This window comes from Sinocyclocheilus rhinocerous, unplaced genomic scaffold (genome assembly GCF_001515625.1).
Source record: "Sinocyclocheilus rhinocerous isolate Xijiao unplaced genomic scaffold, SAMN03320098_v1.1 scaffold632, whole genome shotgun sequence".
Lineage (NCBI taxonomy): Eukaryota > Metazoa > Chordata > Actinopteri > Cypriniformes > Cyprinidae > Sinocyclocheilus > Sinocyclocheilus rhinocerous.
The window spans coordinates 65,623-85,182 of record NW_015639247.1 but is presented as its reverse complement, the minus strand read 5'-3'; the positions used below and the strand labels follow the sequence as shown (position 1 = coordinate 85,182).

Below are 19,560 nucleotides of genomic sequence, written 5' to 3'. Positions count from 1 at the left end.
CTCTCTCTCTCTCTCACACACACACACACACACACACACACACTCTCTCTCTCTCTCTCACTCACTCACTCACTCACTCACACACACACACACACTCACACATGGTTGTCTGCTGTTGATCTTGTAGGTGTGTTGATGTATAACTTCTTCTGTCCTGCAGGATAAAAGTTCTCGCAGCGGCACCAGTATAGTCATCTGATCCGGAGCGCTGTAGACAGACTTCACGGAGGTTTCTGTGTTCATGTGCACAGAACAAAGCACGTTTATTTTATTGAACATGTTTGAAGGATGTTACACTGAACATTGATCACTGATTTCTTTTTTATATTTTGTGCAGAGCAGTTTATATTCATGTGAAAATGAATATCATCTTATAGTAATGACATTAAAGGAAGCTGTATTTTAATGAAGTCGTTTTTTAGGTTGCTTGGGTTTTATGATTTATCTGTGTAAATATAACTTCTTTTGCGTCAGTATATTTATTACTATATTGGGTTTTTAGTAATGTAGCCACAGCATAGGGATATAAAGCAATATAACACAAGATGTGTGTATGAGACTCTTGTTTGCATTGAAATGCTTCATCATGATTGTGCTTGCTACTCGTTATGAGCTGGCTGTGAACATCAGTGCTTTCAGTCTTTGGCTACACAAACACAAGTAACTTATGCAGATGTCCCATGTGTATTTCGTTTTATTGCTCAAACTCAGGTCAAGCTGTTCTTTAGTCTTTCTGTAAATAGTGTCTTTGTGTGTCTTTTACAGAACTGCTTACTGCATTTTAAAACTGCATTTTTACTTTGAACTTACTGCAAGTTAAAAATCAATCATTGTTCAACCTCACATTTATATAAACTTTGTGAATCAGTGCTGCTGCATGTGAACAGCCTCTGTGCTGATGGCAGGGTTTGTTTCTGTTGTGCAAATGTAAAGAACAGCCTGTTTATTAATGTTTATGCATCTCATGTGTGTCTCCTGCATCTGCATAAATAAATCCTGAGGTCTGTGCATGTTCATCAGTGCTTCATCTTCTCAGGCCAATATTATCGTCTGATCACAGGATCGCTCACAACAATCCATTCATGGTTTCAGTTTCGAGCAAAATGACATGATGCTGTATTTTATTCATATGAGTGTAGCTGTAGTTCAGAAGAATCCGCAGAGCTTCGGTGTTTCTGGCTCATGTTTGCGCTGTTTCAGAAACCCAGGCAGTTTCACAAAACTATTAAAACAGGAAGTTAAAATACAATATGTGTAGCAACACGTGTTCCCATATTCCACAAAGTACGATAAAGATTATATTCGTAATACAAATTTAAACGTATGTATATTTTTTACAAACAGAACGATATTGCAGTTCAGCCGAAAGAAAGACATTAATCCAGACCAAAACGTTTAGGTTTTGTGCACACACACACACACAGCGCTTGCGCATCACTCGCGTCGCGTCGCGTCTCTGATGGCGTCATGTGACGCAGCGTCTGTTTGCCACGTCGGTCTGTAACTGCAGCGCGAGGAACTTCAGCAACTTTGTGTTTTGCTCGTTAACGCCGTTAGTAACGAGCAGCGAGACGAGTCTCCCGCGCGCGGTCTCTTCAGAAACATTGTTACAGAGAAAGACACAAATGCGCTTGTTACAGAGTTTGGTTGACTGATGTCTGCGCTCATGATTGATGTGCGGTAAGTGTTACTTTAGTTATTCGTTTAAGTGTTAATCATGCCTTCAGTCGCTAATGAACATCAGCTCTTTAATACTCGTATAGTTGAGCTGGTTTAGTTAGGGTTAGTTCAGTTACCAGCGACAAACCAATTAGTCTGTTTATTTCCTGTTTGAGTTTGTTAGTTGATGTGTTAGTCTGGGGTTCAGCTGATAGTTAGTGCTGGTAGGTTAGTAGTCTATAGTTGATGTGTTAGTCTGGTTGTAGTGGTAGGTTAGCTGCTAGTCTAATCTAATCTAATCGCATTTCTGAGCATCATGAGATGATTCCCCTCAGCAGCAGCAGCGGTGTGTTAGTAAAAGCTGTTTTCTTCACAGTTCAGCTTCATTACTCACTAAGTTCCTCTTTTAGTGCAACAGTTTCATCTGCTGTTTCAGAATCAGAATCAGAATGAGCTTTATTGCCAGGTATGTTTACCTTTGTTTTTTGTCTGTAAAAGCATCATCTTTTTACTCCTAATTCATAATGTACATCTCAATGGCATCTTATTAAAATGACGAAGACTAAGATGAATCCTGACTCATCTGTACTTTATGGATGGAGTTTGGCTGACTGTTAAATTGCATTCGTACATGCGAGAAGAACAGTACAGTCTGTCTACACTGGACGCGACAAAGCGACTGTTGAAAGTCATTTGAAATTGGTGTCAGCACGTCATAAATAGAACACAGCAGCAGTTTACTGTCGGGGATTTGTCGTGTCGCGCTGCGCCGCATCCAGTGTAACAGCATCACTGATTATAGTGACTTCTATACACTGATCTATATATAATGAATCTCTATTATAGATCAGTGATTCTATAGTATTTTGTTGCTTGCGCCTTATAAGGATTCATGCTTCGGGCACACCCCCTAACTCCACTCCACATTTTGTTATAATGTTTACACCAATTTTGTTGACATCGCCCAACCCTAGTGTGTGTCTCTCTCTCGCAGGAACAACGGGGTGGTGGGTCTGACTCCGCCCCTCACGGCCCTCATCACTCCCGAACCTGTCCGTCATTCCCGTATTCCCGATCTTCCTCTAGACAGTAACCTGCTGTTCGAGTCGCTGCTCTTCCTCTACCTGCTGGTGGCGCTCTTCGTTCAGTACATCAACATTTACAGGACGGTGTGGTGGTCTCCATACAGCCACCCCTCAGCCTCTACCTCACTGGTACAGTCCAGTCACACAATACAACAATATTACTATTGATATATTATTATTGATGCACCTCCTTCAGTGGAACACAAAAGGAGACGTAGGATGTTCTCGCTGCTCTTTACTGTAAAGCAGAGAGCGATCAGGAGCCGCTGTCAGAGAAGCACCATGAAAGCATGGTAACAGTCATGAATGTGTTTTCTGATGTCATATGATGCTTTGTGTGAGGAACGGACTGAAATGAAGCCTGTATTACATTTGTGCTTTTGTTTGGTTGATTTTGGCCACAGTTGGTCACGTGACGTATGTGACCCTGGAGCACAAAACCAGTCATAAGGGTAAATTTTTGTGAAATTGAGATTTATACATCACCTGAAAGCTGAATAAATAATATTTCCATTGATGTATGGTTTGTTAGGATACAACAATATTTGGCTGAGATACAACTATTTGAAAATCTGGAATCTGAGGGTGCAAAAAAATCTAAATATTGAGAAAATCATCTTTAAAGTTGTTCAAATGAAGTTCTTAGCAATGCATATTACTAATAAAAAATTAGGTTTTGATATATTTACGGTAGGACATTTACAAAATATCTTCATGGAACATGATCTTTACTTAATATCCTAATGATTTTTGGCATAAAAGAAAAATCGATTTTGACCCATACAATGTATTGTTGGCTATTGCTACAAATATACCCCAGCGACTTAACACTGCTTTTGTGCTGCAGGGTCACAGATGAGATTTAGTGGCATTTGGCATCATTTTACTGTGTTAGACTAGATAGAGTTTCAGTGAATAATGACTAAACCGACACAAATGAATAAACGTTATGATGCTTCACTGGATCTTGACAGGCTGATCACGGCCTGCTTTCACTGTACGATTCAGTGCAGCGCGAACATCATGCTAAACATCTCCTTTAGCGCTCCACTGAAGAAAGAAAGTCATGTGGGTTTAAACGACATGAGCGTGAGTAAATGAAGAGAGAATTTGAAGATGTGCTGCCATTTCAAATGTGACAAAATCAAAACCGTTTTCTATATGAAGCAGTATGTAATCATAAAGTGAAATGTCCTTTTTGTGTGTGAAGAGCTTCCATCTGATGGACTATCACCTGGCGGTCTTCATCACCGTGATGCTGGCTAGGAGACTGGTGTGGACCATCATCTCAGAGGTGCGTCTGATTCTGTTCTTAACGATCAAGTAAAGCTGTTCAAATGATTGGATGTTAACCAGTGTTCCCTTTCTGTTGGCAAACACCCATAGTATGGCTCTGTATATATTTGTGTGTTTGATCATACAGCAGATAGTATTAGCTTGAATCTGATTGGTAGAGCAGCGTTCCATGAGTGTTCTTACCAGTGTTGGGGAACGCATTACAGGTAACGTGAGTTACGTAATCAGATTACTTTTTTCAAGTAACTAGTAAAGTAATGCATTACTTTTTCATTTAGAAGGAAATATCTGAGTTACTTTTTCAAATAAGTAACAGCAGTTACTTTGTTTCCATGTGTTGAGTGACAGCTCTGGTGTTGCCATGGTGACAGAAATCAGGAGTAAGTGCAGAGCGTTGTGTGTGAACATGATCTTACTGTAGTTCTAGACTAAATATCAACATGTGTTTACTCATCTCACTGCACACAAACACATTCAGTGTTCCTCACAATCAATAAAAACAGTCAAATGCAAGCTCAGAATATTATACAAACCTGCAATAATTAAATGTTAAATAAGACAAATATAATTTATGTATTTAATCCAATTTTATCCAATGTCTTTGCTACTGACCTTCGATGATCAAATTCAATCATACTAAGCAAAAATGACACATTTGTCATATTCTTCATGTGATTAGTTTGAGTTGCACCCTCTACTGTACAGACGTGAATTTACATTTCCTTCAGCCTGAGGCGGATTCATTCCACTTTTGTTGTGAAAGGGTTTTTATATTTGTAAAATAACTTTTTTATATTAAAAACAAGCAAGCCCTGGCCAGATTGGAAAAGTAACTCAAAAGTAATGTAACGTATTACTTTCCATAAAAAGTAACTAAGTAACGTAATTAGCTAATTTTTTAGGGGGTAACGCAATATTGTAATGCATTACTTTTAAAAGTAACTTTCCCCAACACTGGTTATTACACCGTCTAACAGCTTTCACACTGTTTGTAGCTCAGAGGGAACGTTGGTTGTGGTGTGCGTGTGTGTGTGTGTGGGGTTGTGTGTGTGTGTGTGCAGGAGGAAGTTTGAATGAGGGTTTCTGTGGTCTGTTTGTCACATCATACCAGTGACATTTACATGACGATCATCACTCGCTGTGAGCTGAAAGTACCTCAGGACGAGCGTTTCTCTGTTTCCTCCTAATAAAGGCCCTGTGTGTGTGTGTGTGTGTGTGTGTGTTTCAGGCCTCTCTGGTGAGTCCGTCGTCTCTGGTGCGGTACGTGGCTCTGATCGCGGCGCGGTTGATCTTGCTGACGCTGTGTGGATGGGTTCTGTGCTGGACCCTCGTCAACCTCTTCAAGAATCACTCCGTGCTCAACCTGCTCTTCTTGGGATATCCGTGAGTCTCCACACAGTCTTACAGGGGAATTCCAGTCAATAAAAGTCCCGGTTATTATCATGCTCTGGATGCCATCAGGCTGAAGCGGCTCTTTGTGTTCGGTTTACTGTTGAGTTTCCATTAAAGTGACAAAAATCATTATAATAGCTCTGGCCTGCAGTCGTGCTGCTGGGCTCTATATATTTCTGTGATTCTGCGGGTCCATTTCTGCCATTTTGAACAGATTTGCTCAGTTATTTTTACTATATTTCTTATAAAGTTACCAAGTTTGATTCCAATCGTGTTCAGTCCAGTCTTCACAGTTTTGGCATTCAGCATCCTAATGAAGTTAGGCTTAAGCTGTCTATCAGAACGTGAGCAATGTGTTTTCTTTATGAAACTTTACATGCATGATTGTCTCAACTGGTCAGACTTTCTAAACTCCTTCTAAAGCCTGTCAGCCAGTGGTCTGAAAGATTTTGTCAGTGGCAAACTGATCTTTGTGAGTGCAACCACTATCATTAATAATTATAATTTATTTACTTATTTACTAGTCACAAATGGATGGGAAAATCATCATCTGACCTCCCAACCTATATGCATTTTGCTTAGCGGTTACACATTTTGACCTCAAAGTACGCTGGTACGATTTGTCCCTCTAAACTACGCAAAAACCTGGTGATGCCTCTGTCCACGTGCAGTACTCAAGCAACAGCAAAAGATGAAGAGTTCGACCAATTGGAGCGTTTTTTCGGTTTTGCATTTAAATAATTTCTGTGTGTTTTATTTCTCTCCGAACCGGCTGTTTGTGTGTCTGTGAGTCTGCGTGCTGAGATGAGGAAACACCTCAGCGCTTAAAACAAGCATTTGAGAAAGCAACACACGGCAAACATCTTCCCCTGTAATGAGAAGCGTTTCTAAACCTGCTGTCCAAAAACAGAGAACACTATAACATCTTTTTATACCACAACATCAATCGAATGTTAGAAATAACTGCCTTGTGTGATCTGATCTGGATTCTTATCACAGAATGACATAGTCTTTATTACAGTAGAGAATATATATTTCTATGTCGATTAGCAATGTAATAAATATACTTAATTATTATGAAAATACAAGAGGTAGTTTTAAGAACACGGGTAAACTATACATTGTCGCAGGTGAGTGTTTATTGTCTTAATGTTTCATGATTCAAAGCGTTTCTATCTTTTATTCAGCTACAGCGATCACAGGATGCCTTTGTTCATATTAGGGATTTCCTGGAGCGCCAGTAATTCTATTACTTCTGTGACACATGTGTGGATTTTCAGTGCAAAGGCACCCTCTGGCTTCCAGTATGAATGAAACGCACATTACATGTGTTTATAGCAGTAAATAATGGCCAATCCATAAAAATAATACTTCTCTAAAAAGAAATTTGAAGTAGACACATGATAATCCATGTTTTTCTACAGAGGTTATTGGAGTTTTAGTTAAAGTATACTGGAGTTTTTTTTAAATAGCAATTTTATGAGTACCCGATGGTACTCATAAAATCTTTCCAAGGTTGGCAGCTCTGCATCGTGAGTCAGAGACGGTCCTGTCACTGCTGTGTCTCTGTAATGTGTGTTGGGGTTTAATCTCCAGTCTCTGTCTGGTTTAGGTTCGGCGTTTACGTGCCGCTCTGCTGCTTCCATCAGGAGGGTCGAGCTCAATCCGCTCCGTCCGAATGCGGTTTCTCAGAGCAGGACGGATCCGACGGGCCTCTGCCGCGGCCCAAAGACTTCCTGAAGCTGCTGCGAGAAAACCTGCGCGATCAGTTCTCCAGCCCTAAACACATCCCCACACACACCTGCCCACCGTCGCCCGAGCTCATCCGCAGCGAGGTCGAGGAGCTCAAGACCGACTTCAACCGCCGCATCAAAGAAGTGCTCTTCAACTCGCTCTTCAGCGCTTATTATGTGGCCTTCCTGCCGCTGTGCTTCGTCAAGGTGAACGTCCTCAGAGTTCAGTCCAGAGTTCAGTCAAGCCCCGAATGGTTTATTACTGTGCCCTGTAAACAGCATCACTGAGTTTTCATGCACATTAAAATAATTTCTAGAGCTGCAGATTTGCTCCCTGCACATTCACCAGCATCTGCTAATACGTTATCATTCACTCCTGACGAGAACCGTCCACTGAGGCTTAAGGCTGCGACGATAAATCGATGCAGAGATAGCGACACACGCCTGTGTTTTCACACTCTTCATGTTTTCCGTGTTTCCAGAGCACGCAGTACTACGACATGCGCTGGTCCTGCGAGCATCTGATCATGGTGTGGATCAATGCGTTTGTGATGCTGATGAGCCAGCTGCTGCCTCCCAGTTACTGCGACCTGCTGCATCGCTCCGCTGCGCATCTGGGCCGCTGGCAGCGTCTGGAGCTCGGATCCTACAGCAACACGCCGCAGCACATGTGAGTGAACGCTCGGGAACGCTGCTCTGATCGAGTAGGGATGTAACGATATCAACATCTCACAGTACCATATTATTACCAGATTTAAAAAGAAAAAAGACAAATGAAGAAATGCGAAAAAATGACAATTTTGTACATTTTAAAGTTAAATTATTCTATCTAATGCACTTTGAGAGTTCAAAATCAAGAGCTCCAACCCATGTTCTTAACTAAGAAAACTTAATTCAGAAAAAAGTCAGTGCATTGACTTGTACCTGAACTTTAAAGGGGACTCAACCCTCTATTTATTTATGATCTACTGTCTCAGTCTAAATTACATTCACACTGGTGTTTTAGGAAGCCAAATCAATTAGACTATAATAATAATAACAACAATGACAGCAGTAGCCATATATTGTAAAACAATTGCACTGTAAAATAAATGAAAATGAATATTTCATAAGTATATTTTTGCTTTACACTACAGTATGGAAATTCCAATACTTCTTTCCTAATTTCTACACTTGAAAGAAATATTTTGAATTTGGACTGCATTTAAACCGCTAGCTGTCAGCAATTCATACTGCACTTTAAGATTTTGACTGAAACAGCAGCAGAGCTTTTATTTTGAAGTTAAACTCCAGCTTCAGTGAAAACCGGCTTACAAAAACACAAACACGTCTCACAACAAATCTAGTGAAACGCTGTAATCATCTGCCGCGAAAATAAAGCATAACTGGTGTCTGTTGAGTTTCCAAACGTGCGCTAAACTCACATCAGATGAAATAAAGGAATTGACTGCATTCATTCAGTGTGAACGAGTCGTTCTGAGACGCAGAAAACACCGGATCACGAGCTGATCGTCTGAACGAAGTCTGCGCTTCGCTTTGAAACAGACTTGATGAAGAGATTAAGCCATATTGTGCTTTCAGTTTTAGTTTATTTGACAGATAATGTGCCAAAGCATAATGGCCCAAAACAATTTTTTTTTTAAAAACTACACTTTTTGCTCAGAAGGCCTATCATTTCATCGTCATGTGATCATGATAATATGGAGACAGTTTTGCTATATTGATGATATCGTTACATCTCTAGTGATTCAGCTCTCTACTATGTGGTCATTTAGACGTGCTTTCAAAGTCAAGTTTGTTTTTAAGCGGATTATGAGCAGTGTTGTGTGTTTCTGGAGCTGTTCTTCTCTTGTGTTCAGCTGGTCTGACAGCACCATCTGGCCGCAGGGAGTCCTGGTGCGTCACAGCCGCTGTCTCTATAAAGCCCTCGGGCCGTATAATGTGGCCTTGCCCTCTGACGTCTCTCATGCCAGGTTTTATGTGAGTATCTGTCATATTTTTAACTATGATGACATAAATGCAATAGTAGACGAATAATTCACTTCCGAATTAGTGGTCGACCGATATATTGTAAAAAGGCCGATATATCAGCAGATATTTGGCATTTTTCAAATATCGGCATCGGCTGATAAGTTTTTCTTTTTGGCCGATGTGTTCAAGGCGGGACTTTTATTTTGACGGCACTGAGACCGGCAGTGCTCACAATATCCCTCTTCGTTGTTTGCAATGTCTAAGGAATTAAAAAGTATACTATAAAGTATTATAATGTTTGCTTTTATATTATTAGTATAAGAAAGGCAAACATTATAATACCTTCTCGTTTACCGTCAGCATTCAGCAAATACGCATTTATATCATTTAAACAAATCTTTTATTGTCTAATAAACATTTAATTTCCCAGACCTAGCAGAGTATGTTTTAAGTATGTTTATTTGACATGAATTTTTTAATTCCTTTTCAAATTATTTCAAATTTTTTAATGAATTAAAATAAACAAAAATGATACATGCATATATCGGCCATTGGCCACCCTGCTCTCTAAGATATCGGCATCGCATCGGCTGTCAAATAAACAATATCGGTCGACCACTGTCCAGAATGAAAACTCTGCTGTCATTTAGCAGGGTCTCTGCCATTTACTCACCCTCATATTCATGTGCTTTTCGTGTTTGTGGAGCACAGAAGAATAGTTATTTATAATAAATAAATATAATAATCTGCCGCTGATCTTCAGAGCTGATGGTGTTGTCTTCTCCCGAGCAGTTCCTGTTCCACAAGCCGCTGCGGATGCTGAACCTGCTGATCGGGATCGAGTCGAGCGTGGTGCTGTATCAGCTGTACTCTCTGCTGCGCTCCGAGCGGTGGAACCACACGCTCTCTCTGGGCCTCATCCTCTTCTGTAATTATCACGTGCTGTTCAAGCTGCTGCGGGACCGCCTCGTGCTGGGGAAGGCGTACTCGCACCCGCTCGCGGCCGGCATGAGCATCAAGCCTCAGTGAGACGCGGACTTCTGCTGTTTATACCGTCTACTTTTATGCAACGTTTGTATCTATTTAAGAAAATATTTTATTTTGTATACGGTTACACACGATGTTACGTTTACGACGCGCCGTCGTATCCTTTTGTAGCCCGCGTCTCGCGTGACGTCCAAATTCAGCCAAAGATTGAAAGAAAACAACTGGAAGAGCTAAAGCCGACCAATCACGACAAAGGACTGGACGGTCCGGTTCACTCAGTGCTGTTTGATCATTTCCACTGTTACTGTGTTTTACGAGTATTATCTGTTCATAGTATCTCACGTGTCCACTTTGTTTCAATCAAACTTTGTAGAAAACAGCACCGACAGGATCTATTTTAAAGCTTGAGCCATCAGCATCCTTCTTTCCTTTTCTGTGCCAAATCCCAGGGGGCCGTGGGCGTGGCTAGTGCGCTCTGGGCGGAGCCTGTGGACTGTCAGGCTTGCAGTATTTTTCAGAACCGCTTGTTTCAGAGTATTGATGACATCCAGAATAAAAGACAAAAACAGCCTGTTCTTCTCAGATCTGTTGGTGGATGATCGTCATCATGAAAAAGGCCAGGAAATGTCTGGGTCGTATTTCACCCCAAGAGGAAAATAAAACCAAGAAAGATTTTCTTTATATTATGATAGTATGTTTGTTTTTCTTATTACAGTCATGAGAATTTTAGGGGTGCTTAATTTCAAAGTGCCTTAAAAATAAGCTCCATTTTCTTACAATGTTTGGGTGAAATATAAGCTGGCCATGTTCTCGACAAGCGTCGTGACTTTATAAAAACAATCATTTGTGGATCACGCATGAATGTGTCTAATCTGAGCAGTTCTTGCAGTTAATTCTCATTCATGACTGGTGCTTTTATTTTTTGCAAAAGCTTTTAATGTGTTGTGCATAACAAAGGGCGTTAAAATTCTCCAAATGATTAGTGCCATTGAATGAATAAACGTCAAAGTGCGGTTCGGGAGCTGATATCCACTCATGTCTTGATATACAGTGTGTTTGTGTGTGGACCTCTGCAGAACAGTCTCTGACCACTAGAGGGAAGCACACGCCTGTAAAAGCAGTATCTCATACAGTAGTTCTCAATTTCCACACAAGCAAGCACCTCACACTTCAGTACATTAGAGAAAACAGAAACGGCACCGGTGCTACGAACAGAACAAGCTGATGTCCGTGCCTTTCTGTCTCCAGTCCTTCACCGGCGACTGTCCTGAGCCGTGAAATCAAAGGCAGCAGACGGAAAATAAAAATCAGGCACTCCTAAAACATCTACTATATTATAACGATATGTGCTACGATAGAATGGCTGTCAGTGGAGAACCTTACCAAATACTTATGTATGGAGTCAAATCAATGCCACATATAATTGCAAAATAATTGAAGTATTGCAAAATAAAATAAAGTTTTGCAAAGCATACAAAGAATACAGTTTCTGCGCGTTTCACTTTCTGGCATTGTTTTGGCATGGGGGTGGGAAAAAGAAAGTTATCGCGAACTCACACTTGACTGAAAAGCAAAATAAAAGCAGCTTTGCAAATAAATGAGTAGCTATGGCCATGAAAAATGTGTGTTGCAAATTTAGTTTCATTTATATTTTGCAATTGTTTATTTTTGTTTGCAAAAGCACGTTTTTCTCAATACTTTCATTTTCGTTTGCAAAACTTTATTTTCTTTTGCAATTCTTTATTTTTGTTTGCGAAAAGCACATTTATTGTTTCCTCACTTTAACTTTGCTTTGCAAAACTTTATTTTATTTTTCAATACTTCAATTCTTTTGCAAGTATATGTGGCACTGATTTGACTCCATACTTTTGCTCTTTTGCACAAGGCTAAACAAGTGTTAAAAAACAAAGAATTTTATTAGTTATTGATGCATATTCTGGACTGTGCAACTTTTCTGCATGAAATAATAGAGAGTATCTTATGTGCTAACGGAGACAAAGCAAAGCGCTCCACTGCTACTCAGCCTTCTCTGCAGTCCACGTAGTTTCCCTTGATCCAGTAGCAGATCTGGGCAAACTTCAGCGGAGTGATGCGCACCGCCACGTTGAACTCCTGAGGCGTGCCGCTGAGGTCCACCCACTGGTGTCCGGAGAAGATCCCGATGACCTTGCGCTCCCAGCGCCGGCGTCTGCGGTTCCACATGCGGGTGTAGACCCCGGAGCCGCTGGCGCCCGGCTGAGCGTCGCAGCGCTGGTACAGCAGGTCGTAGGTTTCGTCCCCGGCCTCGCAGAAGCGGTACACCAGCTGACCCGGCCGGTCGTTATCGAACCCGGAGAACTGCACACGCTTCCCGGGGAGCTGCTTGGCCGCGGGGCTGATGCCCAGCTTCATGTGCCTCCGCTTGTGGGCCTTCTTGAGCTCCAGCAGGGCGTAGTCGTAATCCATGCCGATGTCGTTGGCCGAGCCCTTGATAATAATAATAAACATTATAATACATCTGTGACCCTGGAGCACAAAAGCAGTCATAAGCAGCACAGGTATATTTGTAGCAATAGCCAACAATAATACATTGTATGGGTCCAAATTATCCATTTTTCTTTTATGCCAAAAATCATTAGGATATTAAGTAAAGATCATGTACCAGGAAGATATTTTGTAAACCTCCTACCATAAATATATCAAAACTTAATTTTTGATTAGTAATATGCACTGCTAAGAACTTCATTTGGACAACTTTAAAGATGATTTTCTCAATATTTAGATTTTTTTGCACCCTCAGATTCCAGATTTTCAAATAGTTGTATCTCAGCCAAATATTGTCAGATGATGCATAAATCTCAATAATAAAAAAAATGGACCCTTATGACTGGTTTTGTGGACCTTGGTCACATTTTATTTATAGACAGTTTCATCGGGCGCACGCGCCTGGCCCTCAGTTAACTTCCGGTCTGTGTTTGTTTATCGGTCTGGCAAGGGGCGCCGACTACAAATGCAGTTAAAGTTAAGGTGATGAGTAGACTGAAGTTGGGCTCAGGTTGTTGTGCTGTGGGATGCAATGTTTCCCATACATTGATTTATTTGTGTTGGCCTGCCACAATATCAAAACTGACCACCTCAAATAGATTTGACTTCGCTGAATAAACATGAGCACTGCACGTTTCGAAATCAAATGCGGTGCGGGTGTTTTTATATCACTTTATCTCTGAAGAAAACCGACTGTCTCCAGAAAAATGTTGATGTTATTTTCACTTCATCTTGCCTCTAATGTCTGATAAAGCAGTGTTTGTGAGCACAGCGCTGCATTGTGTACAGCCTTTACTGGAGAAACCTCTATATCTGCTGCTCCAAAAGCGCCTCCTGCTGGCAGAGAATGAATTTGCATTTTCAATAAGCCCATCTGATTTACGCAGCAAACATGTTTTGCGTGTTATCAGAAATAATCTACTCTAGAAGGACTTTGCTGTTGTTATTGGTTCTTTGCGGAAGTCTACCGGAAGTTAAGTAACGTTTGTTTATGTTGTTTCCGTTGGAACCATCTATAATGCACTTTTCTAAAACCCAAAGCGCTACAAACATCAGCAAATAAAAACTAGGGCTGTCAGTTTAACGCGTTAAATTAGTTATGAAAAAATAACGTGATTAAAATATTTTAACGCAGTTAACACACTGGCCCCGCCCCCAGACCTGTACGTCATCTTACAGTTCATACAGTTGACTATTAACAAATATGATACAGGGCAACTCCATAATTGCAGTTATGCCCTAAAATTCAAGATATTGGGTCAAAAAAATGCTCCTGTATGAGTTTTTGTCTCATATTTATATCACATGATAAGCGATATCACACCAGCAGCGCGAGCAATATCCCACGAGTGCTGATTGTCTCGAATATAACGAGTGCAAATGTGATTTTATACAACAGTTCAGTAAATAGGAAGTTAATATTGTGTTCTATTTTAAACACAATATTGTCTGTTTTTGCTCAGTTTTGCCAACAAAAGTATTACCTATAAAGCCACAGCAGAATTGTTGTGCGTCTCCGAGCAACACAGCGGTGTTTAGTTTCTGAATGAATCTGCGTTTTGAACGAATCGGGTGAATCAATGATTCAAAGCCCCATTCATAAAATGAGCCGTTTACTTCATTCCTGAATGAATCAGCCGTTTGCACGAATCGAATGAATGAATGACTCATAAAGACATCTACCGCCACCTGCTGGCAGTTTTTAAGTAATGTAATTTGCGATTAATTAGATTAATTAATCGACACATCATGTAATTAATTAGATTTAAAATGTTAATCGACTGACAGCTCTAATAAAAACAAATAAAATACAAAAGCACAAAAAAATAATACAATAAAAGAAAGTATAAATCATAAATAATCATTACAGTGTTAGTGATCCAGCCCTTGGGCACGTGTGTGCGCTTGACTCGGATCCACTGGAACTTCATCTTGCTCGGTTCAGTGCCGTTTCCGCCGGACGTCTCTTTCTGCCGCGGCTTCAGGAAGCCCACTCTCAGCCTCTGGGCTCCTTTGACGTAGTTCTTTCCGTCGTGAACGCAGTGCGCCGCCGTGAGGACGTGCCGGTCCCCCACCAGCGTCCCCGAGCATCCGGTGGACAGCTTGACGGCGGTGGAGAAGGGGTAGTTCATGAGGAAGTCCTGGCCGATGATACTGAAGCGGCCGTCTGGACCGAAGATCTGGCGTCTGCGTCTGGAGCGGCCGGCGGGGGGCCTGTAGAAGGCCTCGGCGTCGAATCCGTAGATGCCCACCGCCGTCTCGGTCAGCTGGCCGCTGGAGTGCAGCGTTTCGTAGGACAGGAACTGGCGCAGGTCCCAGTAGCTGGGTGCAGGGGCCCGCTTGTGGCACTCGGGGCCGCAGGAAGAGCTGAGCTCCAGCTGAGCGGGCTGCAGGAAGTGAGGCGCTGGCCGCTCCTCTGTCTGCTGGGGCCAAACCACAGGCACGCGCTGAAGGGGCCACTGGGGCCCCGGGGCCGAGCCCGACGCCGAGCCCAGCAGCAGCAGCAGGGCGAGCAGAGCCATCAGAAAACCTGGACAGAAGCAGAAACGTCTTAACGTTTGGCAGACTGCTTAAAACTGAGTCAGGACCAGTCTACCGCTTCAGATTAGCCCCCTCTATTTCTGCCTTTAAGTCTGCTCTAAAGATATAACTATTCTCTCTAGCTTTCAGTACCCCATGATCATTGGTTCAGTTGTTGTTTTAAATTTGATAGTCTTGTTTTTTTTTTTTTTATTATTTTATTCTGTACAGCACTTTGGTCAACTTCGGTTGTTTTTAAATGTACTTTACAAATAAATATTGTATTGTATTGTATAGTCAGATTAGACAAATCACCGCAGATATTACACTCAGTTCATCCGCACACCGGACAGGTCGCGTCGCACTGTTCATACAGTCAAGTCACCTTTATTTATACAGCACTTTTAACAATACAGATTGTGTCAAAGCAGCTTTACAGTATTAAATAGGAAAACTGTGTTGATAATGCAGAAGGACAACAGTAAACACTCAATGTTCAGTTAAAGGCAGTTCATCATTGAGTTCAGTGGTGTGATCATCCAGCTCAGTTCAGTTTAAATAGTGTCTGTGCAATCAAGTCGATGATATCGCTGGAAATGAAGTGTCCCCAACTAAGCAAGCCAGAGGAACCAGAACTCCATCATGGAGAAAAAAGCTTGGGAGAAACCAGGCTCAGTTCTCCTCTGGCCAGACGAAACGAACCAGCAGTTTAATTACAGGCTTCAGCTAAATCAGATTGTCAGCTCAGCACATTTAGTAGATGTATTCTATGTGTACATGATATTCTGCACAATTAATCCGTTTCAGATCTCTGTTACAGAAGTCAACAGCTGCAGCTGCAAAATAAAATATTCTGTGCCAAAGGTCAGAGTCCAAAACTCTTATATGATCCGGCTAACAGACGATTAACGTAAAGACTTTTTTAAACATTATTAATCTGCTTCCACTGCAGTGAGTTACAGAGGTCAGGGATTCGGGATTTTTCCTAATTCACCAGGGACACAATGCATGGAAATATTTCTGAAGGATGACTGTGAGAAAATACCCGCTTCCATGACAGCAGTGAAAACAGTTTACTGACTTCACAAACACTGCAGCTGTGTTACAGAAGCGAACTTACCATGGTTACAAAACAGATGTGATTTTATTCTGTAATGCAGAATCAGAAGAGTTTAGGATCTCAGATCATATGAATCGCTGTTCATTGTGAGTTTGCAGATGTTGAGCTCTACAGCAGCTCAAAAGCAAGTATTGAGTCTTCAGTCCAGAGAAAGCTGAAGCGAGTCTCACCTGTTCGCGCGCGCAGGTGTGTCCGATATTAACCTCCAGTAAAACTCCAGCAGATCAGTGTTTCAGGACATGCATCCAGACGAGCAGCGGCTCCAGAACAACACAGCTTTCTCTTCTGGTGTGAGCTCGCTTCATCTCATCGCCAGCGTTGCTCTGATCGGGTCTCCGTGCGTGCGTGGGCGCGTCGCGCGGCGATTCATCTCATCACGTGACCTGAGATAAACGCGTCGTCTGATCGCAGTGTTTGTGTTCTGGTCTATTAGAATAACTCGCCTATAAAGCGTTTACAATAATAATGTTTCATTTCTTACTTTGACGATGCTTAAGTATATGCTTATAAGTAGATGACGTGCGTTAAATGTCAATCCACATAAACCTTTGAAAAAACGTCTTATTTATATTTACAGAAAAATATGTATGCTACATTTAGATTTGTATAAAAGCCTCTTCAGACCGCGTGAAAAGCCTCAGTGTTGCAGTTTTATGCCTGTTTTAGTTAGTATGTATGTAGTGAGCATCAGATACTCCTGGAATGAGTAAGAATAGCCCTCTCTGTGGCTGTTTAATAAACCTCTGCTTTATTTCCACTGGATGTTCACACAGTTTAGGGATTAACAGAGCACATTTGCCTAATTCTTTATGTTTATAGTCACTTTATTACAACAAAGTCACATGAAAAAGTGTGGTTTCACTTTATTTTGATGGTCTCTTTAACACATTCTGTTGACTGTAATAACATGCTCTTAACATGTCTACTAACTAACTCTCATTAGAGTGTGAGTAGGGTTAGGGTTAGAATAAATTGACAATGACGTATTGCAAAGCTACATACTGTACACAGTCAATAGAATGTCTGTTGGGAGACCAGCACAATAAAGAGTTAGCAGATATTAAGCAGACAGACTACTGATACTCTAATGAGAGTTACTTGACATGCAGGTACAAAGTTACTTATTGTCAAGAATGCCCATCAAAATAAAATGTTACCAAAATTGTTCTTGTTTTTATTTTTGGTTTGTTTCTCTGTTCCGTCTGCATGCACAATGTGTGGGAGACTATATCCCATAATGCAATGCACCTGGCTTGACCTTCCATGTCTAGTGCGATGAGTGAACAGTAAGTAACAGAATAAAATCATGCAGAATAAGATGATAACTGGACAGCACTCGCTGAGCTAAACGTGCAATAATGTAGACTACTACTGTTGATCTTTGCACACTCCAGACTGTGTCTCTAGCACAGTGCGATCACATGCTCTGCTGCTGAGGACGGTGACATTAACCGCAGCGGTGGGCGATGAAAGAGCCGTCTGTCTCACTCAAGACTTCATGTCTGCTGAGTCCCGTCCACAACATTCTCTGCTGCTCCTGGAATTCGTATTGATCGCAGAGACACTGGCCCCGGGTCACTGCAGAACAACATCTGTCATCTTTTTATGCTAATCGTCTCGGTTTGGAGTTTAAAAGCTTTAATTAGTGACACTACCACATTTTCACTTGCAGAAGATGCTTGCTGTGACCATAAAAAAACATTTGAGAGAAAAACTCTCCTTTTGTGTTCTACAGATAGAAAGCAAGCCATGCAGGTTTGAAATAACATAAGTGAGAGAAAAGGATGAGAAAATGTTCAATTTGGGTGAATTATGCCTATTAGTTTTACAATATGCTTTTGCAAAGCAGTACTGCTGTTTATTCAAAGCCAAATTTTTAATGCATTTTGGCAGATTTTCTCCAAAAACACTTCCTCTGTTCAGAAGTATGTGCCAACACCTGGCAGCTCCACGGATTCTCTCTGATAGAAAGCTGGTGAGCTTGTGATTGTGCTGGAGTCACGCTGAATCACTTCTCTGGCACGAAGCTGAAGCCAAGAGCTGACACATCTGTGTTCGAGATGTGAGTCGATGAGAAAATGATTAAAACACCTGATGCTTGCCAACTCAACATAAAGCGGTTTTACCCACAGATCCGCGGCACAATGATAAACTACCGTGCATAAACAACATTCCTCTCCTTGTGTGTCTCAAATAAAAGAGCTGTTAATTTAGTTAGAAAAAAACAACATCTGGCTTTTGACCGTAGAAAGCATGAGGTCATTAGTAAGGGATCTGTGCATCAGCTGACGAGTTTAGAGCTGGCCATGTAGTTCCAGAACCGTGAGTCGGTCCAAACGGAGCGTGTGACTGTACGCTGGACTGAGCGCTGAACAACAAGGCCTATCTAAGTCAAAGCAAAGAGTGTCACTCATTCAGATGTTCTCCAAGCAAATTCCACAGGGATTTGTGTTTCTGCCAACAGCGGCTCTACAGCGTCTCCTGCACGAACAGAGTCAAACACTGCCATCATCATCATCATCATCATCTTCAGCAAAACATGCTCATCTACTCTTTCACATTTCTTATCCAATATTCGATTTTTCATCTGCACTTGATATTTGTAATTAACAGTCGTAACAGTCCAGGGCTGCGTTTCCCAAAAGCATCATGCTTACAGATTGAGAACTTGTTTGCTTTGTTAGTAACAAATGCCTCGATTTCTTTTTTTAAATTTTTTTTCAACAAACAGGTTTGGTCGAGTTAAACTCCTCATGGGGCATTTCAAGGTCGATGAGTAAGTATCTGATGACTTGAGAGGCTTGTTGAGGGTTAGGGATTTTCTAAAGCAGTCTGGCACCTCAGATTTGTGACTTTAGTGTGTGTTTGTGATTTGATGCCCTGCTGTACAGCGATTGTTAAACTAGTGGAGACTCACAGAGCTTTTGAAGTTCTTGATGAAAGCAGTAAAGCAAGTTTATTACATCACTCCTGAGGTTTTTCTGGTTTGTCCAACAGTGTCACATCCAGAATTCTGATTTATGTCTTTATTTCAAGTTCAAGATATAATATCCAGAAAAAAAATTCATTTTTGTGTTCCTCATGCAAGGCTTATAGTTGCTAATGTTTTTTTGTTTGTTTTTCAGCTGTAAGTGGATGCACGGTTTATTAGCATGTTATGATGAATTAGAGGTTTTAACTACTAACCTCTAGCACTGAGAGTGTGTGTGTTTGTGTGAGAGAGAGCGTGTGTGTGTGTGTGTGTGTGTGTGTTTGTGTGAGAGAGAGAGCGTGT

The 19,560-nt window shown here is 41.3% G+C and overlaps 2 protein-coding genes across 2 annotated transcripts; one reads left to right on the top strand and one right to left on the bottom strand.

Annotated features, from left to right (window-relative positions):
* The first annotated feature begins 1,980 nt into the window (after positions 1 to 1,980).
* On the top strand, positions 1,981 to 11,099 carry tmem39a (transmembrane protein 39A). Its single transcript, XM_016566687.1, has 8 exons — positions 1,981 to 2,013; positions 2,634 to 2,873; positions 3,955 to 4,038; positions 5,269 to 5,423; positions 7,045 to 7,372; positions 7,648 to 7,835; positions 9,025 to 9,145; positions 9,929 to 11,099. Exons 1-8 carry the CDS (start codon positions 1,981 to 1,983, stop codon positions 10,163 to 10,165), a joined length of 1,386 nt encoding a protein of 461 aa, XP_016422173.1. The 3' UTR covers positions 10,166 to 11,099.
* Positions 10,454 to 16,642, bottom strand: LOC107751051 (serine protease 23). Its single transcript, XM_016566619.1, has 3 exons — positions 16,457 to 16,642; positions 14,515 to 15,176; positions 10,454 to 12,589 (listed from the first exon to the last, which is right to left on the bottom strand). The coding sequence occupies exons 2-3, from the start codon at positions 15,166 to 15,168 to the stop codon at positions 12,143 to 12,145; spliced, it is 1,101 nt and encodes a 366-aa protein (XP_016422105.1). The 5' UTR covers positions 15,169 to 15,176; positions 16,457 to 16,642; the 3' UTR covers positions 10,454 to 12,142.
* Between the last annotated feature and the right edge of the window lie 2,918 nt (positions 16,643 to 19,560).